General features: G+C 36.8%; 1 protein-coding gene and 1 pseudogene across 4 annotated transcripts in view; one reads left to right on the top strand and one right to left on the bottom strand.

Annotated features, from left to right (window-relative positions):
• EPS15 (epidermal growth factor receptor pathway substrate 15) overlaps positions 1–17,031 on the bottom strand; it is a 139,659-nt gene that overhangs the window by 45,843 nt on the left and 76,785 nt on the right. For all 4 annotated transcript variants that reach the window (XR_012379485.1, XM_025871587.2, XM_025871588.2 and 1 more), the window contains one exon: positions 8,180–8,252. Coding sequence is in view for 3 of the 4 variants with exons in the window: in XM_025871587.2 (XP_025727372.1) it covers positions 8,180–8,252 (73 nt within the window). In the remaining variant the exon portion in view is untranslated. The remainder of the gene's footprint in view (positions 1–8,179; positions 8,253–17,031) is intronic.
• LOC112823839 (small ribosomal subunit protein uS8-like) lies at positions 13,786–14,275 on the top strand (annotated as a pseudogene).

The raw sequence follows: 17,031 nt of genomic DNA, 5'->3' as shown, positions 1-17,031 counted from the left end.
CTCCCCCCACCAAAAAATCTTAGACTTGATCTCTAATAATATCTAGTTTTTATAGATAGATGCAATTCTGATGTCTCTACTTCTATTGTAAATCTAATTAAAAATAAAATTTACTTTAAATGGGTCACATAACATAAGAAAATGTCTAGGGGCGGGGCGCCTGGGTGGCTCAGTCAGTTAAGCAGCTGACTCTTGATTTTGGCTCAGGTTGTGATATCAGGGTCGTGGGACTGAGCCCCTAGTCAGGCTCTGCATTCAGTGCAGAGTCTGCTTGAGACTCTCTCACTCTGCCCCTCCCCTCCCCCCTGTTCTTTTCTCTCTTAAAATAAAGAAATAAAATCTTAAAAAAAAAAATGTCTAGAACATAATGCTAATTTTTAAAAGCTGAATATGAGGCATGTACAGTATAATCACAAATAAATATAAAGCCATTTATGTATATTCATAAAAAATATAGCAAAATGTTAACAATGGCTCTCTCTAGAATGTGAAATTGTAGGGTTTTTTTTAATACTTTTCTATATTTTATAAGATTACTATGGACCCATTTGCTTGTATAATCTGAAAATGTCAAGTCTGCAGTTTTTAAAGTATCACATATCTCTGGCGGTTTCATACCAGTATAAAAATATTCATATGTGACCGAATTTTTATGTAAAAACTACCAATAGTACGAATAATGCTGGTTTCCTTTAAAAAATTGAAACATTTTTCAAAACGAGTATTTTTAGTGAGCCACTTTAAATACACTCTTTGAAGATAAGTTTGTGCAAAAGGAAAGGGAATAAACAAGCCAATATATTTACTCATTCTTGACCTTTTCTTTTCCACAGAGCAAACAAATTCACAATTTCCCAGCCTCACTTCCTAGCTGTAGTAAAAATCCACAAAGTAACACAAAAGTATAGGCTTCGAGGGAAAGGTTACTGAGAAAATACCTCACCTTAGTGATATATTCTAAGCTGGATAGATGTCCATATTAAAACCAGTTATAATTAATGTTTCTTCATGTCTATTTCTTTTTTTTTAAGATTTTATTTATTTACTTATTTGAGAGAGAGAGAGAGAGCAGGGGAGGAGCAGAGGGAGAGGGACCAGCAGGCTCCATGCTCAGTGCAGAGCCCAACGCGGGGCTCAATCTCACGACACTGGGATCATGACCTGAGCCAAAATCAAGAGTCAGATGCTTAACTGACTGAACCACCCAGGGAACCCATCTTAATGTCTATTTCTAAATATGCTAAAAGATCATCTCTTGGGGCACCTGGGTGGCTCAGTCGTTAAGCATCTGCCTTCAGCTCAGATCATGATCCCAGGGTCCTGGGATTGAGTCCCGCTTCAGGCTCCCTGCTCAGCATGAAGCCTGCTTCTCCCTCTCCCACTTCCCCTGCTTGTGTTCCCTCTCTCGCTGTCTCTCTCTCTGTCAAAATAAATAAAATCTTAAAAAAAAAAATCATCTCTCGGGGCACCTAGGTGGCTCAGTCAGTTAAGCATCTGCCTTCGGCTCAGGTCATGATCCTGGAGTCCCAGGATCAAGCCCCACATCGGGCTCCCTGCTCAGCAGGGAGTCTGCTTCTTCTTCTGCCCTTCACCCTGCTCGTGCTCTCACCCCACTAGTGCTCTCTGGCTTGCTCTTGCTCTCTCAAATAAATAAATAAAATCTTTAAAAAAAAATCATCTCTTAAAAAATATTAACACTAATCCATACACAAAAGGGCCTACTTTTTCAGTAGGCAAACTTATTAAACTGCACAAAATCAAAATGAACAGATGCAAACATACATACTACAAGAATTAGAATCAAAATTTTATCGCAAAATTACTTGTTAATACTACCACCACTGCAATGCAATTTCCCTATCAACATCAGTATTCAGATAAACTTGGCTATTTTATTTTTGGTACAGATTTGCTTATCCTGAGACTAAGTGAAGGCAACAGATGCACATCTCCCCTCCTTGCCCACCTCCCCAACGCCCCCCCACACCCTTGACTAGGGCAGTGGCAGACTCTCCTAGCAAACAGTATCTTCCACTAACTAGGATAATTGTCTCTTAACTTTAAGGTAGCCCTCTGGGAAAATCCTCTTCTGATTCAGAGCGTGACCTCAGCACTATCAAATGCCATCCCATCAAGTAAATGACTGAAGACATTTGCAGAAGCCTTCCTAGTTATGCTCTATTTTCCATGGTAATGCTCTACTTGCCTATCTGTGCCATCAACAGAAGAAAGAAGGATAGCAGCAATTAAGAGACTGGCAAGAATGGAGTGAACAAAACTACAGTAACACAGTGCCAAGGTCTGTTTTAGAAAAATACCAAAGCAGCCACATCCAAGATTCCTCATCACGGAATGAAGGGATCCTTGAGTTAGTATCTTGGCTTTATTTAAAAAGAACTTTCAAGGAAAATGTCCTGTTTTCTAGAAATCACACAAGTTAATGAAAATTATAAACTCATCCCCAACCTTCCACACCCCATGAAGTGCAAGAGAGGTAATGAAAATAGAATTTAAACAAATACATGAAAACTCTTAGCTATATTAAAAGAGTAAAATTTATTTTAGCAATCCAAGTCAGTTATATGACTTAAGAAGTAACTTAAGTATTAAAGCTATTATTAGCAAGATGAATACATATGCATCTATTTCACATAAAATACAGAATAAAAAATAAAAATACCACTAACTTATGAATAAATACTTATTTAAAAACCCCAAAGCATATATATATAAAGACATGTACTTATACTATTATATCTATACCTGAAGAATTATTAAAGAGAACAAGGGGCATTTTAAATATTTCAGTAATCTTATAAAAATGCTATTTAATAGATTTTAAAAATTCTACAGACTAATCCAAAACTAGAAATAATCAGGTACATTCATTATGTTGGCCTAATTCTCAAAACGGAAGTTATAGGAGTATTCTTTTTTTTTTAAGATTTTATTTATTTATTTGAGAGACACAGAGAGATCAGAAGCAGTGGAGAGGGGAAGAGGGAGAAGCAGACCCCCCTGCTGAGCTGGGAGCCCAATGCGGGACTCCAGGGTTCCGGGATCATGACCCGAGTTAAAGGCAGATGTTCAACCAACTGAGCCACCCAGGTGCCCCTATAGGAGTATTCTTTTTTTTTTATGGTATGTTAATCACCATACATTACATCATTAGTTTTTGATATAGTGTTCCATGATTCATTGTTTGCGTATAACACCCAGTGCTCCATGCAGAACGTGCCCTCTTTAACACCCATCACCAGGCCAACCCTTCCCCCTACCCCCCTCCCCTCTAGAACCCTCAGTTGACTATGGACTCTGAGGAGTATTCTTAATATAAAAAAAGTATCAACTATAGAGCAAGATGTTTAGGTCAAAGAACAGAAAGGAAGTCTATTAAACTAGGTGGGTGTTAGAAATTCTCACCAACAGCCTGCCTTTATTTCCCAATCATATGCTTCCCAGCATGTTCTAAGAGCATTATCGCTAGGAAAAGAATGTTGAGCTCATGTATCTAATTTTATTTCTACCCAAAATAAGTCATCCCTCTTCATCTAAGAAAAAAAAAACCCTAAGTGATTAAAATGAAACAAAAAAAGGACAATTACTATGATTACTGAACCTTTACTGATAAAGTATAAATAAGTGGGAACTTCTTTTGCATGAGAGTGGCATGAACAAGTATGAACTTTATGGAAAAGTCTGACTCTGTGTGAACCTACCATGCTCCCAATCCTTTCTGTGTAGGGCTTCTGGGTGTGCCTTGTCCTATTTTTAATTTCATGTACAAAACTGAAGTTTATTCATTTCTATTGTCAACAGCTTCCTTAAATTCATCTTCATGTAATAATGTATTATCAAATATAGTGAAAGAAATTTTCCACAGTACAATTTCTTAGCTTAAGGAGTTTAAAATAGAGGCTGGAAGATACTGGAATCATACACACTATACTAGCACAAGAAGGTAACATATTGGACATATCATCTAAGTAAATACACACTCCTCTGGGAGTTCCAACATAGGAAAGATTAATATAGACTAAGAGACAGAGAAAGAAAAGTTTTATTTAGAGAAGTGGTGGGATTTGAGCTGGGCTTTAAGGCATGGGCAGAATTCACATAAGCAGGGAGGTAGGGAACATTCTAGATCACAACAACAGATATAAGCGTAGGAATAAGAAAGAGAATGTGTATGGCACAGTTTAGAGGCAGACAATAAAAAAACAAGTAGTACAAGAGGAGGATTTGTATCTCATCTTTTTTTCCTACCTCCAATATACCCATGAGATAGGACATCCTCCCATCATTAACAGTGGCAGTGGGCAGCAGTCAAAGATTCTTCACAGCTGAGAGTCATGATACTAAAACTGGTTTAGGCAGCAGGGCAAGAAGAGGATGGCAAGAAGAGCACTTATGATCTGATTTCAAAATTTCAGATGTTAGGTGAAAGGGTGGCAATAATGAGAAAGAAAACACTGACAGAAATAGGAAAGTCCAAAACTGAAGCCAATTTTATTTTCAACAAAATGAGACTCATTTTAGATACACTGACTTTGAAATGAGAAACACTAAAATGTCTAACTGGAGATGTGAGATTAAAAAGTAGAGGGCTTGATAAATATCTGGTAGTCACCAGCATATGGAAGATAGGGGGTATGAAAAAGGAAGGAAACAAGGTGGAGGCATGTATCAGTCAATCCCTGACAAAGGCAACAGAAGCAAAGGGTCTGACAGGCAGGAGAGTATCTGAAAGAACAAAATTCAAGAAAGCAGGAACCAATGCAGGAAAGACCAATGGATCTGGCCTTAAGATTATTATTGGTTCTGGGAAGAAAAATTAAAGCACGGGTAAACAGCAGACTAAAGAGGATTACTTGAAAGGATAGGAAGAGGAAAAAATGTCCACATAAAGAAAAAAAGAAAAAGAAAAGAAAAAAACAGATTGGTAGCTAACATGCCAGTAATAACCGAAAAAAACAAAAAACAAAAAAGGTATTTTCAAACTGGTGAGTGCTGTGTGCAGATAGCCCTAAGTGAAGGCAGAAGTCAGAGAGGGAAGAGCTGGAGGATAGATAATAAGGAGATGATAGTTAGGGTATACAATTCTACTACTAATCAGAACGTTTATTCTACTTTTACCTGGTACCAATCACTCGGTGAGGCACTGTAACTGCATTATCTCATTTTATTCCTACAGCAACTCTAAGTATTTGGTATTTTTATTATTCCATATCACTGAATAGAAAGCTAATGTATAGAGTGGTTAAATTACTTACTTAGGATTACAAACCTTGTAAGAGTCAGAACCAGAATCTGAATTCAAATTTGTCAGATACCATGTTGTTCCTACAAACTTCTATGCAACACTGAAGCAAAGCACACAGAAGAGTGAATTCCTAATTTAACTTTCAGAAGAAAAACTTTAATAAATTTTTATATAGGCAGTTTGAGGTAGGAAAGAATGTGGGTCTGCCTTCTCCCCTTAACAAACAAACAAACAAACAAAAGTCCAAACCATATACCTTTGAGATAGAATGGCCTTTTATAGCTTTTTCCCCTTGGATCACTTTGGGCCTAATATCTCCATAGAACTTGAGGAACTAGCAGTATACCTCATATGCGTTAACAGTGATCATTTCAGGAAAAAAAGTTGAAGTTAATTGCTGGTTTGTTTTTCAAGAAAAAAATCTTGAACTGAAAGTTTTCAAGATCGTAGTTCATAGGAATATAGATAGGAAACAAAAATTTAGAAATTAATTATGTAGCAGATTTTCTAACTTACCTATATTAGGACTAAAGACTACAGAGATACAAAACAAAAAAGAACTAGTCTTTTGGCACTTTGGTTGCATCTAAAATTTGGTTTCTGTGCTTGAGATACGAGCTCACATAATTACTACCTATGACTTTATAAATATGGAGAAAAGCAAGAACACTCAAAAAAGCCGAGTTTGGAGTAGGCAGACACTCACTAATAGGTCAAAATTCCCTTACTTTTCTCCTGATGTCATCATTATGGCATTTCTCAATAGCACCTACATTAGAAAGTGGGGTCAGAAAGCACTGAAGTTCTTTGATTTTGCTATTAATTACCAGTAAACTGCCTTTTGCCAGAGAAATTAGAAAATAAAGCACTAGGACTTAGAGTTACTTACAGATTTTAATTATCCATGTTATTCCTTAGTCTGTGCCTCATTACCAATGGGTAAATCAGAGTTAATCAATAGGTAATGAAATCTACTTATTACCAAGTGCTTCAGAAAACTGAGAATAATCACTAAAATGAAAAGTGTTAATTACATGTAAATGTTACTTATCCATGTCAGTCTAAGTATCTCATTATCAAGTATAACACAGAGATACCTGTATTGGGGTGGAGTGAGTCATGAATCTACTAACACAAAGCTTTAATCCAATGTTATCTTTTCAACAAACTTATGTTCAAACATTATGAATTGGTCTGTACTCTGCATCCTCCAAGATGCCTTTTATTTACAGCACACAATGCAGAAAAATTAAATAGATTCCCTCTGCTAATTATACATTCTGGATTTAGCAAAGCTTAAGATTTAACATATACCTTACCATCACAACTAAGTGAAAAAGGACAAAAAAAAAATCATGAAGAAATCTTGACTGATAAAAAACTTCTACAATTGTAAGAAATCAAATATTCAAGGATAGCCCATTTAGCCTGAAAGAACAATATAAATTTCAGTGTTGTTCTAAACCAGCCTTTTAAATTCACATTCTCAAAAGATGCAGTAGGGAAAAACCAAAAGGTAAATGTACATAAATAACAAAATACTGTCCATTGCAAAAACCTTCATACTTTAAAACACTATCTGGCTAAATTTAGAAGCTATCCAGTATTATATCAGTAACTATATCTATCTCTTCAGATTGAGAAAACTTCTATAGATTATTTTATCTTCCATTCTTAAGCTATTTTCAGCAATAATTACTGAAATTATGTCTCTTTTCATTTCCTAAGAAGCTCAAAAACTGCACAAAAATAATGTAACTGAGGTAACCACCCCCCATTTCACTACCACAAAGGGAAATATATTAGTGATGATCTCTTGACTTTTCCATCACCTTTAGGAAAATTCCAGTATATATAATAAATGTAGTAATCTAATAAAATAGCCAACTTGTAACAAGAAGTCTCTGGCTTCTTCCTCAATCTCTCAGTAAATCATTCTCTCCACCCAGGCACAGTACATCTCAGACAATCTCTGGTGTATGTCCTACATCAAAACAAAACAATGGATCTACCAATTTAGAGCTTTCATTCATTTAAAACTATCAGCACAAGCAAGGAAATCGAACATAGAAGTAACATGTTTTAGAAGGCCCATCCATATGCTTTTACTGGCAACTGACAACAGTGCTTCTACATCCAACCTCCTGTATGTGCTGGTATAACATTCAGGAAACAGTGCCCCAATAACATGGTCACATGCATTATTTACTGCTCTAAATGCAACACTGCTCGATTTTCTATATTTTTAATACGTGAAATACTCCTTTTTATATCATTTCTCAATCAGAAACTGAAGTTTTATTACCTTTTCTATTTGTAAAATGAAGGTACTTAATGTAGCACTTAGTGAAAATGAATTAAATCTCATTATGCTAAAGTTTAAGATATCCTGGCTACTAAGCAACTTACAAAATGCTATTTTAAATTGTTTCATATCATTTCCCATCCTATCAGTATTATAGTATTATGAGAAACAGCCCTTTAAAAACACTAGGTCTCCTTAGCTAACAAAATTTCACATTCGTAAAAAGCAATTTGTGTTTTGATGATGATGATGATGATGGTGATGATGATCTCACTCATTTAATTTTACTGGTGTAATAATATTTACATCGTAACTCATTCAAACTTACCTTTAATGATATAATATGTAGGTAAATATTATCTTAAAAATACTTTCAAAACTAGAAATTTATGCTAAAAATACAGCTTTCTCATTGCAGTATAATCTTTGCAGGCCAGAATTCAGAGAAAAACTGATATTTGCAAAAGGCAAATATTTATATCACATAAATAACAGGTATTCCCTTGACCTACTCATCAATACCACAACCATTACATGGTAAATGATCCTATAGATTTAAAATGAATCCTCCTAAATCAGAAATAGAATACTGAATTTTACAGTTCACTTACCTGAACCTCGCTTGTCCTCTGTTTAATAGTATCTTCTTTCTCCTTGAGGTCCTGTTCCACATTATTCTTTTCCCTAGAAGACCAGCAAACAATGCAAGAATATTTGAGAACATCAGCTACAGCCGGTATGGTTATCCATCCTCCTAACCCTGAATCGTTTTTTAAATACATAGTGAAACATTCAATTTTTAAGTGAAGGGCAGAGTTTCCACCCTCTTTTAATTATTTATGGAATAGAAATCAATATAAGCTGTTTGTAAAAAAAAAAATTGCTTTCTCACTAAAATGTGGTGAAAAGAGAATAGATTAAAAAAGGAAGAGGAGAAAAATAATCAATGAAACACTCAGGTTGCACTGATCTCACTGTTGCTATGGAAATGATGTCCAATGAAAATTGCTGGTGAAAAAAAGGAGGGGTTGCATCAGCTCTGTAAGCTTAACCCTTAAGTACCATGTCAAATCAAATGAAAATGGCTAACAGAAATAGTCAACAATATTAAGGAAAAGGACATTTACTGAAGTGTTAATTTCCCCTTAAATCACTGGTGTGTACCACTTTTAGAATGAAACAACATAGAAGAAATGGATAAGACTGTCAATACACAGTCCGTTTGCTCCATCAAATACCGCTCTGCTCAAAAAAACTATTTTAGGACCACTTATCAATTCCAGTTGATCAAATACATAAAACAATGTATACTAAGTAAAAAAAGAATTGCATTAGCATTTATCTCTTTCTATACTCTTCAGATCAAACATTCTAGGATCCACTTGTAGGCTGAGATACCATTATCTAAATTCTTACATGCTTCCATCAGAGCTAGATTCCTAATGAATGAGTCCTAAGCAACCTTAGATTCAGAATTACAATATAAAGCTATTTCTTTTGATGTAATAAATTTAACTGTTTGTACTGAAATCACAAACACACACACACACTGGCTTGCTCTCTTCATTTTTCTTTTCTACAAAATGAGAGAAAAATCCATAGAACTCTGCAGCAATACATTTTTGGGTGGGGGTAAAGGTGAAAGAAGGTAACATGAAGAAGGGGGGATGGCATTCAAGAAGTCCTCCAGACTAGTAGAGTTTCTCCTTAGAGCTTCAAGACTGTTATTTCAGTTTCATCCCAGACATCACCCAAACAGAAGCTCAGGTTCCATTAAGCTGTAGCATAAAGGCAAGTGGGAAAATTATACCAGAGGAGATACTTAGGGGACAACTTAACGCTGTATTTTTATTTCTCGACCCTTTCTGAGGTGATATTTTAAATGCAGACAAAAATCAAATATTTTGGATATGTAGGCACAATGTTCTTAAGATTTGTAAGGAAAAAAAAAAAAGCCCAAGAATAAAAGCTATTTGTATACTGTTACTTTTAAACACTTGAGATGGCCAAGGAGCTCACTAACCATTTGTCAGCTGGGTCACAATGTGGGTCGTGATGTCGCAGAGATTTTAAACAGTCCCTTACCATGAGAATCATTGTTGCAGCCCATTCCTCCCATACCTCAATCTACTTATTATGCAAAGGTCATCCCCCACTTCCCTTATAAAATCAGGTAAAATCAAAAAATAGAAATCACAGGAACAAAAATCTAAATATACCACACAAATTCTGCAAGCTCAATCTTGGAAATTTTTCCTTTCCTCAAGTGAGCAGAAGAGTGTTTTCATTCCTGCTGCATGTCAGAGATAAGTCACATGAAAAACTAGCCCCCTTCCCCAACCCCAAATTCTCAGAGGCATTCCACACAGGGTGAGTATCAATTTCTGACAGCAGCTAATAACAAAAATAGAAAACATCACACAGTATCACAGATCAGCACTGCATACACTAATGTGCATGTTTGTATTCAATCCTTTCTGCTTCTCTGTTAACTGCTGTTACTGACAGTGTCTGCTCAAAGATCAAGTGTGCAGGCAGGAAAACAGGGCTGCAAGAAAGCAGTGAGCTGACAACGCAGCCAAGACAGAAGAATAAGAGAGCTAAAAAAAAAAGGAAGCTTGCTTGGTGAAAATGGAAAACAGATTACAAAGGACTGTCAGCTCTAACGAGCAAATACAGTCTGTGTTTTGGTAAAATGGAGGAAGCTTAGAAGTACAGATTCCTTTTCATAATTTTGGGTGTGGGAGTGAGGGTAGCAGTAGTGATATCTCCAAACATATCCCAAAGACCATTTCCAACTAAACAAAATATGGGAGTGTCAGGCATTAATTCTCATAGTACTGAGATCAATTAAATTTAACTTTTGATCCACTTTTATCTAGTAAAATTCTGGCCTCATAATAATTCCTTTATTATCAAAACCAAGTAGTATAAGAGAAAATGTGTAAATGTGTAAATTACTAAAGAGAAAATGTGTAAAAAAAATCAGTTATATTACCTTCTATTAAAACCATCACAATTGAAAATCTGTCCTATAAATCAGACTAAAAATCAAATTATTTTCTCATTAACTTAGATTATAATTTCAGGGATGTCAAATTGTTATTCTGTGATAGTCCATTGACTCTTTTTCTTTTCTGTTCTTTTCTTTTTAAAGATTTATTTATTTATTTGAGAGAGAGAATGAGAGAGATAGAGAGCACGAGAGGGAAGAGGGTCAGAGGGAGAAGCAGACTCCCTGCCGAGCAGGGAGCCCAATGTGGGACTCGATCCTGGGACTCCAGGATCATGACCTGAGCCGAAGGCAGTCGCTTAACCAACTGAGCCACCCAGGAGCCCTCTTTTTTTACTTAAATACAATTAGCCAACATATAATACATCATTAGTTTCAGATGTAGAGTCCATAGACTCTTAACCTCTATAGCTATCCTTCTAATTTTGGGCAAATAAGAATACCTAAATACATTTAGGTGCATGAAGATGCTTAGGTGCAAGAGAACGGGACCTGGGTCATATTTCTTACATTCTCCTTTCTTTCAAATAACATATATTTTTCTACAGGTGATGGATGCATAACTATACAAAGCATGCTGTTTAACATTAATAATTCAAAAACTTGGTTCTTTTTTTTTTTAAAGATTTTATTTATTTATTCGACAGAGAGAGACACAACGAGAGAGGGAACACAAACAGGGGGAGTGGGAGAGGGAGAAGCAGGCTTCCTGCAGAGCAGGGACCCCGATGCAGGGCTTGATCCCAGGACCCTGGGATCATGACCCGAGCTGAAGGCAGATGCTTAACAGACTGAGCCACCCAGGCACCCCTCAAAAACTTAATTCTTTTCAAGATTCTGTGCCACAATAAAAAATATTTATTTGTAGTTTTCCAAGGAGCCCACCAATACATATGGGTAAAACAGATTTAAGATATATTTCAAAAATAGGTGTGTGAGCATTTTGCCCAAAGCACTACTCATCTTGGATGACAGGAAAGCTATTGCCTTCAGCTTAGAAACTTCCAGAAGGGAAAAGAAAAGATCACACATACCTTCTATCTTAGACTATCTCTGTGACCCTATTCACTCCCAAGATTCTGACACATCCTAAAAAACCCACAAATACCAATGCTTTAAATAAAGAAAGGCCGGGGATAAGGCTCCCTAGTTTCCAAAAGCTGCTGGTTTTGATTCGGTGGAACCTAGTATGTAAACCAGCAAGAAAAGCAAAACCCAAGCTAGGCTTTCAGAAGCCTAAAGTTGGTAACTGCATAAACCTACTATGAAGTAGTCAAAGCTATTCACAAGGACAGTCAGGCTCAGGGCCCCAAGTCCACAAAGTTCACTTTCATTTCCCCAGGCTCTGTTTATGGGAAGGAGGGAGTGAGCGATCTGTCTTAATTTTGATATAATACCAACATTGTCAGAGAAAAAGGTTTAAGTCACCTTCAAAGCCCTTCCCAGAAACATAGTTTTAGTTTTTTTTTCTGAATATAAATATCCATTATTTCCCAAACAGCAATAAAAAGAAAAACAAGTTAGAAACCAAAAACCAGTTAGTTAGAAACTCATGAAGAGGGACGCCTGGGTGGCCCAGTCAGTTAAGCATCTGCCTTTGGCTTAGGTTATGATCCCAGGCTCCTGGGATTGAATCCCGTATCAGGCTCCTTGCTCAGCAGGGAGCCTACTTCTCCCTCTGCCTGCCATTCCCCCTGCTTGTGCTCTCTCTCTCCGACAAATAAATAAATAAATGAAATCTTAAAAAGAAAAAAAGAAACTCATAAAGGTATATTTTTCAACCCTGAAACTTATTGATAAAAATCTTTTGGGGCACATTTTGGGATCTTATCATTAAGTAGCTTAACTGCCAAAATCTCTCTATCAAGCAAACACAGAAAAGCAAGCTATTCTCATTACTCGTTACTATTCTCATTACTACAATAGTCTTTTTTTTTTTTAAGATTTTATTTATTTATTTGACAGAGAGACACAGCAAGAGAGGGAACACAAGCAGGGGGAGTGGGAGAGGGAGAAGCAGGCTTCCCGCGGAGCAGGGAGCCCAATGCAGGGCTCGATCCCAGGACCCATGACCGGAGCTGAAGGCAGATGCTTAAGGACTGAGCCACCCAGGCGCCCCACTACGACAGTCTTTAGTAAAGCATCTAGGTCTTACAGAGAACAAGAAAATGGGACTAAAAACTGGAGACAGATTCTAATCTGGCTCAGCCATGAAACAGTTGTTTTTTTTTTTACTCTGATGATCACATAACTTTCAGAGCCTCAGTCTTAATTTTCATTATGCAGATGCTAATATCTCTACCATCTTAAGATTTGCAAGGTAAAATGTACAAGATGTCATGTAATTAGGAAAAAAGCAGGCTTTGAGCCTATGCTGTGCTTGCTTTTTGCTGATAACATTAACATTACTTATAATTTTAAATAACACTGATGGAGTTTTAAATTGTTAAAAAGAATTATGGGTTGCAATAAAATTTAGAATACATTGATCTAATGCATAGAATATATAATGTAATCACTGAAATTTCTGCCCCCAAATCTTGCTTAATATTCAAAAAACTATTCTCTACCTTTAGAAACTCATTATATGGTTTTCAAAGCATAAGATTCGGTGTAAAATAGCCCAGAATTCAAATACTGACTCCATCACAGGGCATCTTACTTAAAGCACTGTAGTAACAGTTATTTGTTCTGGCTGACCCTCCCTTCTCCTAGGACCCAGAAATCCTTTTGGGAGACTGCTCCTCTCTTTCTCCCTTACCTATCACCTTTCTGCCTGAACAGTTCAAGCAGAAGATGCCATCTTTTTACAGAGTCAACCTCTCTGAGGAATGACTGGCCAGGGATTGGCTCCTGACCAAAGCTTAACCAGTCACATTCCACCAACTCACCATCACAGGGATTAACTCAAGAACAGGCCCATGATTAAAGACAAGGCAGTCAGGATCTTTATCTAGGATGCCTTTATTTGGAACTAATAGAAAACTATTACTACCACTATACTATCTACTATTACTATCATTACAACTAATAATAACAATTATAATATATTACTATAATTATGGAAACTAGCATTTATTAAACATTTACTATATAATAGGTGTTATGTGATAAACACTTTACATGGATTATCTCATTCATTCTTAGGAAGAATTATTCCTGTGAAATGATGAAGACTGGCAAATGTGAGTCCAGGTGCTGGGGATTATTTGCTGTCCCTGCCTAATGAATAATAAAATTTTCACATAAAAAGCTGAGGTGAGGTCCTCTTTCCGCCATCTTTCCATCCCACCATAATGGTGCACATGAATGTCCTGGCAGATGCTCTCAAGAGCATTAACAATGCTGAGAAGAGAGGCAAATGCCAGGTTCTTATTAGGCCGTGCTCCAAAGTCATCGTCCAGTTTCTCACTGTGATGATGAAGCATGGTTACACTGGTGAATTTGAAATCACTGATGATCACAGAGCAGGGAAAATTGTTGTGAATCTCACGGGCAGGTTAAACAAGTGTGGAGTGATCAGCCCCTGATCTGACGTACAATTGAAAGATCTAGAAAAATGGCAGAATAACCTACTCCCGTCCCACCAGTTTGGTTTCATTGTACTGACAACCTCAGCTGGCATCATGGACCATGAAGAAGCAAGACGAAAACACACAGGAGGGAAAATCCTGGGATTCTTTTTCTAGGGATGTAATACGTGCAAATAAAATGCCTCAATGGACCAAAAAAAAAAAAAAAAAAAAAAAAAGCTGAGGTGAAAGGCAAGCAGACAAGAGAATCCTGGTAGGGCTTTAGGCTCTGGCTCCTTTCCGCCCTTATGATGGTTAACTTTATGCATTAACTTGGCTAGGCCATGGTACCCAGGTATTTGGTTAAACAGGTATTTGGATGTTGCTGTAGAGATTTTTTTTTTTTAAAGATTTATTTATTTAGAGTTGGGGAAGGGCAGAGGGAGTGAATTTTCAAACAGACTCCCCACTGAGTCTGGGAGCGTGCAGCCGGACAGGGGGCTTGATCCCACAACCCATGAGATCATGACCTGAACCAAAACCAAGAGTCAGACACTCAACCAACTGAGCCACCCAGGCTGCTATAGAGATATTTTTTTAGATGAAATTAACATTTAAATCAGTAGACTTTGAGTAAAATAAATTACTCATCATAGTATGAATGGACTTCACCCAATTAGTTTAAAACCTTAAGAGAAAAAAAAAAAAAAAACCTGAGGTTCCCCAAGGAAGAGGGAATTCTATGTCCAAACTGTGTTTGGACTTGAGCTACAACATCAACTCTACCCTGAGTCTCCAACCTACTGGCCTGTCCTACACATTTCAGACTTGCCAGCTCCCACATTTGTGTGAGCCAATTCCTTAGAATAAATTGAATATAGTATCTACTTTATATATCATATGTGGGGATTGCTACAAGGAGTGAAAAAGAAAATACACAACAAAACTCAATAATACTCAATTTGCCCGTCAATATATTGACGGGCAAAAATTACTGAAAAGAAACCCTAGCTGGGATCAAGGAAAACATCCCTATGCAACTTTAAGACCTATCTACTGATTCAACAAACAAATACTGAATCTTGCTATATACTTGTTACTGTGCTACACTTTGGGGCTACAAAAAACAATGAGACAGGTACCTGCCATTAAGAAACTCAGAATTCAATGTATCTGAGGGGTTTGGCAGAAAAATATAAAAAGATAATCACAATGCAGTGTACTGGGTGCCAGAATGGGCAAGCACAAGGTGCTGTGGGAACACAGTAGATGGGTACCTGACTCTCCCTGGAGAGGGTGAGAAAAGGCTTGCTTGGTATCAGTGAAGGCAGGTTCATTAACCGCAAGATAAGCTGTACAGATAGAAAGTGGTATGTTTATCAACAGAAATTACTCCAGCCTGGGCATGCTTTGTGAAGGAGGTGAGACTTCAGCTAAGGCTTGAAGGAAATAATGAATGTCAGATAGAAAAGTGGCATTTCAAAATGAAGAACTTATGCAAGAAAGCACACAAGATGTCAGCAAAACAGCAGACTAAGAGGCAGACTAAGAAGAAACCTTCCCAAATTTGACAAAACACACTAATCTACAATCCAAGAAGCTCAACAAATTCCAAGCAGGAAAACCCAGAGACCCACACTGAGACACATTATAATGAAACTGCTGAAAGACAGAATCTTGAAAGCAGTAAGAAAGACTAGTCACATACAAAGGATCTTCAATAAGATTATCAGTAGATTTCTTAGCAAAAACTTTGATGGCCAGAAGGCAGTGGGATGATATATGTAAGTGTTAAAAAAAAAAAATGAAAAACACTATCTGGCAAAACTGTCCTTCCAAAATGAGAGAGAAGTTAAGATATTCCCAGATAAACAATGGCTGAGTGACTTCCTCACCATTAGACCTGTGCTACAAGAAATGCTAAAGTGAATCCTTCAGGTTGAAATGAAAGGATGCTACTAGACAGTAACTCGAAGCCATATGAAAATATAAAGATCTCCGATGAAAGATACATGGGCAAGAACAAAAACCGGTATTACTGTAATTTTGGTTTGCAACTTCCCTTTAAATTTTCTACAGGATTTTGGGCACCTGGGTGGCTCAGTTGGTTAAGCGACTGCCTTCGGCTCAGGTCATGATCCTGGAGTCCCGGGATCAAGTCCCGCATCGGGCTCCCTGCTCGGTGGGGAGTCTGCTTCTCCCTCTGACCCTCTTCCCTCTCGTGCTCTCTGTCTCTCATTCTCTCTCTCTCAAATAAATAAACAAAATCTTTAAAAAAAATAAAATAAAATAAATTTTCTACAGGATTTAAAAGACAAACACATAAAAAATAATTATATCTGTTAGTAGATACAGAATGTATAAAGATATGATTTATGACATCAATAACAAAATGGAGGGGACAGAACTTATAGGAGTAGAATTTTATATGTGATTAAAGTTAAGTCGCTATCAAGTCCAATTAAATCATTCAGCTTGGGTAGATGAAAAAATTGTGGAGATGAATAGTGGTAATGTTGTACAAGAAAATGAATGTACTTAATAACACCGAATTACATGATTAAAAATGGCTAAAATAGTAAATGTGCTATGTATATTTTATCACAAAAAATAATGAAAAAGAAGAAAGCACAGAGCTGAGAAAATTCTAGATAGATTAAATATCTAGGATGGAGGGTTCATGTGTGATAAATGAAGCTGGAATTGAAAATCAAGGTAGGACAATAAAAGAATTTCAGTACTAGGTAAAGACAAAGTCTTTTAATATACAGGAAAGGAGAGTCCCTAAAGGTTTCCGAGCTGTGCTTTTTTGAACTCTGAAAGGCATTATTTAGCAACATAACTTCTTTTTCTGCTGACTTCTGTTCTGTAGAAGAAGAGAGGAAGTAGAGGCTCTTATTGCTCAGAAAGCTGATGACAATTGCTAGAAAGGCAACAG

The sequence above is a fragment of the Callorhinus ursinus genome, unplaced genomic scaffold, assembly GCF_003265705.2.
Source record: "Callorhinus ursinus isolate GAN/ISIS: 27379988/994484 unplaced genomic scaffold, GSC_fseal_2.0 scaffold9, whole genome shotgun sequence".
In the NCBI taxonomy this organism is placed as follows: Eukaryota; Metazoa; Chordata; class Mammalia; order Carnivora; family Otariidae; genus Callorhinus; species Callorhinus ursinus.
This window is presented reverse-complemented; position numbering and strand designations above follow the sequence as displayed.